The sequence below is a fragment of the Chenopodium quinoa genome, unplaced genomic scaffold (genome assembly GCF_001683475.1).
Source record: "Chenopodium quinoa cultivar QQ74 unplaced genomic scaffold, ASM168347v1, whole genome shotgun sequence".
Classification (NCBI taxonomy): Eukaryota; Viridiplantae; Streptophyta; class Magnoliopsida; order Caryophyllales; family Amaranthaceae; genus Chenopodium; species Chenopodium quinoa.
Genome location: NW_018743574.1, coordinates 3,101,193 through 3,106,129, shown reverse-complemented (window position 1 = coordinate 3,106,129; position 4,937 = coordinate 3,101,193). Strand labels below are relative to the sequence as shown.

The 4,937-nt window shown below is 35.3% G+C and overlaps 1 protein-coding gene across 8 annotated transcripts; it reads right to left on the bottom strand.

Annotated features, from left to right (window-relative positions):
• Window positions 1-567: 567 nt before the first annotated feature.
• Window positions 568-3,947, bottom strand: LOC110682065 (serine/threonine-protein kinase TIO-like). Of its 8 annotated transcripts, none has more exons than XR_002503369.1 (5): window positions 3,334-3,947; window positions 2,308-2,733; window positions 2,131-2,211; window positions 1,762-1,950; window positions 568-917 (listed from the first exon to the last, which is right to left on the bottom strand). XR_002503369.1 is itself a non-coding variant. In XM_021858286.1 (3 exons), exons 1-3 carry the CDS (start codon window positions 3,338-3,340, stop codon window positions 768-770), a joined length of 342 nt encoding a protein of 113 aa, XP_021713978.1. In that variant the 5' UTR covers window positions 3,341-3,935; the 3' UTR covers window positions 568-767. The 8 variants fall into 8 exon arrangements, 1 of the variants encoding a protein (XP_021713978.1); XR_002503367.1 differs by having other exon boundaries at window positions 2,378-2,733; window positions 3,334-3,945; XR_002503368.1 differs by having other exon boundaries at window positions 2,378-2,728; window positions 3,334-3,945.
• Between the last annotated feature and the right edge of the window lie 990 nt (window positions 3,948-4,937).

Below are 4,937 nucleotides of genomic sequence, written 5' to 3'. Positions count from 1 at the left end.
CCGGCAAAAAAAGTCAAAAAATTCAAAAATTGAAGGCTAATATCCACGTTTTTATAGAAATTTTGGAGTATTCGGGGCCCAGTGTCTAAACGTCACTAGTACAAAAACCTTCATTTGCGTCGCTCATTTAGGCTGTATTTGCGTCACTTCTATGAGCGACGCAACTGCTCGCGACGCAAATGACTCAAAAGTCATTTGCGTCGCTCATTGGAGCGAAGCAAATAAGAGTTATTTGCGTCACTCGTTTGTTAAATGAGCGACGCAAATGACTTTTTTTGTAACTTATATTTGTTATTTGCGTCACTTCTTTAATAAACGAGTGACGAAAATGACTCTTTTTAATAACATATATTCTTATATTTGCGTCACTTCTTTAATAAAGGAGTGACGCAAATGACTAGTTTGAGGAAGAGAAAATGAGCTATTTGTGTCGCTTCTTCCTTAAAGAGTGATTGACAATTTTTTTAATCCACACATTAAAGTAACATTATAATTTTCCAACTATATCCCTTCATATAATACAATATTGCAAGACAAAAAAATAAAATCATAATAAATATAATAAGATCAAATAAAAATTTCGACATAATTTCCTTTGTATTTTAGCCTACCCATTAATTTGGGAATGACGGCGCCTTGTATTAGCAACCTGTCAAATAAGTTTACAAAAAAACAATATTGACATCTTCATCATTAATAAGTATAACACAAGCACCAGACCAACCCAAATGTTGGTAAACCAAATGCGTTCATTTCAAGCCTAAGAACTATAACAAAATAATCCAATAAATAATATGGAATTTGAAGCCAGCATAATTCAATTTAGGGACAAAATCTTCATTTTCCCTAACACGAACAAGTCCATAATGGAAGTCCACTTCCTTTTTCTCTTGCAAACAGTTTAAAGTCACCAGTTTCTGATATCAAATACAATGAATCAATAAACAATCAGAGTTGAGGATGAAGCATCAAAGCAATAAAATAATATTCTACAATTATTTAAACAACTACACTACCTTTCCAAGAAAATACTAATAGTTGTTCCTCTAATTAAGTATACTAGCAGAGGAATAGAGGATTGATGCCAATTATTTGCAAAACCTCTTAATACAAAAACCAAGAATGGCATTTATACGATTCGATCAGGATTTTCTTAATAAAAAAACCAAGAGGGCCACCAAAATTAAGGCATTTTCTTTGGAGTGCCGTGAAAGGGAATATGGCAGTGAAAGATCAACTAAGGTATCGTCACATTACAACTGACGCTACATGCCAATTATGTGGTGTGAATGAGACAATTTATCACACACATTTGAGTGTGTTGTTTCAAAGGAAATTTGGCATTACAGTGAGTACAAAACCAACCTGGAAGATGCGCCAAATGATAATTTTGCAGAGCTATGGTTATGGCTTTGTAAGAAATATGATGCAGAAGTAGTTTGTTCTATGGCCGCACTAATGTGGGCTGCTTGGAGAGGGAGGAATTTAATCCGAATAGTGTGCTACATGCCTTCAAGTTGGAATTTTCCATGTTAATTGTCAAGTATTATGTATTCATACTTATGTTCAAATGTCGAGAATACAACACCAATACTAAAGGTAAAGTAAAGAGTGTACAAACAACAATTTTTTTTAGACATGAATACGTGATAGTAAGGGAGTAAAGGACTACAATCTTATATCAGATCAGTTTGGTGTCAGACGGAAGACCTGCTAAACAAGCACGACTATATCTAAGTGTGATGACAAGTAGCAACTAACCTGAATTGCACCATGAGACACGATATCTTCATAGAGGAGGTTAGAGTGACGAACAAGATTACCCAGTGCACCTGCAGCATTTAATTTTGTGATATCCTCCTCAGGTAGCAGCAGCAGATTTGTCAGTTGAGAGAATGAGCTCCTAAGTTCTTCGTATAATGAATCCTTATGGAAGGCTGCATTTCCTATCTGCGAGATGAGATGTGAGAAAGAGAAACAAGGATATACAGGAATGATAATATTAGAAAATTCAGTGAAACTAAAGAAAATAATTGTACATCAAAATAGATTGAAGTATATTTTCCAACAAAATAAAAACAGTCCAAGTGCAATATGCATGATCATGGATATTGAAGTGACAAATCTTACATCAAAACAGGCAAATTTCTTAGTGTTCTTGTCTGGGTCAGTGCATCGGTCTATGAGAAGATTTATGATACCATGCCTTGCCTATACATCAAGCAATAAGAAAACGTCGGCATATAATTTATTTGTGGAAAAATTAAAGGGGAATAGAATGAAAATATGATCATGAAACTTGATTACATTAAAAAGAAAGGGTCAATAAACATAAGATTTGATCCCTATATTGGAGAGTTTGTTGAGAATAGTAAACCTTGCCACCGGTTGTATTTCAAGGTGAGAATCCGAATAGTGTGCTACTGGCTGCGGAGTTTGCAAGGCTAGTTCATGATTACAATGGCTATGCTAAAAAGGTTCTGCTGCCCCCCTCTGTTCTGAGACAAAATGATGCTGCTACAAGCTGGAAGAAACCGTGCCTTGGGTGTGTTAAAGTAAACTCGGATGCTCATATTCTTGAGGGTTGTAAGGCAGGGCTGGGGGTGGCCGTTTATTTTTAACAAAACGGCCTGGTAAAATTATTTCAATATAAACACTATATCATAGTTTATCTATTCACGGCTAAGTATATCATGGAACATTTTTGGGCTAAAAATATGGGAAAGAGCTTCTCTTAGTAGTAGCAGGGGAAAAATCAACCAGAATGAGCAGCAAAACATAAAAAAAAAAAAAAAAATACAGTCAGATTAAAAAACAAAATGAGCAACAAAACATAAAAAAAAAAAAATACAGTCAGATTGGAGAATAATCAATAAAATAGTAAAATCAAAATTTAATGAAACCCAAAAATCCAAAAATTCATCTGCAATTCTAAAATCCGTGCAAAAAATACAAAAAAATAGTAAAATTAAACTAATTTCATCCAAAATTGAACCCTAAATTCAATCTAATTGAAAACACTAGAAAACAGTAAGAACACAGAACAAATTTGAACTTAGTTGAAATCGACTACAAAAATTCACCAAAACAGAACCAAAAATCCTTAGAATCGAGTATAAATCCATAATTTCTTTGATTTGATTGCATTTGATGAACCCTAAATTCTAATATGAACCCCAAAAAGCTGTATTTAGAAACCTGCTTGTAATTCTAAATTTCGTGCAAAAATAGCAACATAATAGAAGATTAAACTTAGTTAATTTACAATTGAACTCAAAATATCTATGTAGTTTGAAGTGTTGAACAAAAACAAAAGAGATGAAGAGGTCTTACCTTGCATAAAATCGATTTTGCAACTTCAGCAACAATAGATCCAAAATTCCATGTTATTGAGTACGAACCCTAACTTTAAGAGAATCGTAACAAATTGCTATTAAATTGAACGAAAATCAAACCTCTTTGCTTAGATCTGTGTGCAACATCTATTGCAATCGTAGCACCAAAAAATGAACCCTAAATTCGAAATTCAAACTTCAATTTTCTCACAATTATGTTCGGTTTTGGGTATATATTTGGTCGAAAATAGGGGATTTTTGGCTCGGATTTGCTCGTATATAAGGGATTTTGCCTCACATTTGCAGGGATTTTTTATTAGTGGTTGAATTTGTAGGTTATGGGATTTTCGATTTTGCCTCACATTTGCTGGGATTTTCGATTAGTGTTTATTCGCTAATGTTTTGGGGGTTTAACAGCAGCAAAGCAACAATGGGGAATTCTGTGGTTTTACTGATCAATTTTTTGGGGTTTTGATGTTGAATTTCAGGGAATTTTGGGGTTGAATTTTCTGGGGTTTGGAGTTTTGATGTTCGAACGGCGGAAGGCAACTAGAGTACATATAAACCATAATAGTCATTTGCGTCACTCGCTAAAGAAAGAAATGACGCAATTGACTCACAAAGTTATGTATAATACTGTTATTTGCGTCACTCCTATTTAAAGAAGCGACGCAAATACAAGTAAGTTGAAATATGTCAGACTTTTGCTTCGCTTTATAACAAATGTCCGACGCAAATTAGTTAAAATGAAGTCAAGATATCTCATTTGCGTCGTTTGTTTATATGAGTGACGCAAATAAGGCGACGCAAATAAGCATTTTTCTACTAGTGCGTCTTGAAATCATAGGGAATACATCTAGTGGTCATATAATGTCGTTTGGACCTAGATATGATCATTATTTGTTGTCAATAATGTTCGTGGTAGGCTTGGATTAATGAAATCGGTGCAAGTTGTAAATCGGTAAATTGGCCGTTTAAAGGCAAATTGGTTAGTTCCACCTACCCAATTAAAATCCTAGAGGGTATTAGGGACCATGGTAAACATTTCGGCAATTTTTATTTCTGGGCGAGAAAAAGTCAAAAAAATCAAAAATTGAAGGCTAATATCCACGCTTTTTGAGAAATTTTGGAGTATTCGGAGCCCAGTGTCTAAACGTCTTGAAATTATAGGGAATTGATGTATCTATTTTATATATTATTTTACCCCCGTCCCTTGGTCATAATTAGTAGTGTTTTTGGCTCTTTAGAGCCACTTTTATTACTAATTGGTGTTTTCTAGTGTTTTCGTAGATTTGGTTGACTTTTGCAGGGATTTATGCTTTTGGAGTATTTTTCCGAGTTATTTTGGAGCAATCACGAGCATTGGAGAAACACGACCAGATTTTATAGCCCAGGGCCGGTTACAGCCATCGAACCGGTGATTAAGGGCTCGTTATAGGTGATACCGGGGCATTTGGACCGAGTATTCAAGACCGGAAGAGAAAACCCAGATTGGCCTGAAGTATTGGAGCACAATCGTAGTCCGAATAGTGGCCTAAGAGAGCCGCCCGGCCAAAGAGGTTGGCGCCCGGAGGCGCGCCTGGCCGGGCGGGAGAAGCTAAG

Coding starts and splice junctions, on each gene's coding strand:
- LOC110682065 (XM_021858286.1), bottom strand. Junction 918..1,761: donor TGTCTCATGGTGCAATTCAG/GTTAGTTGCTAC, acceptor ATTTGATATCAG/AAACTGGTGACTTTAAACTG.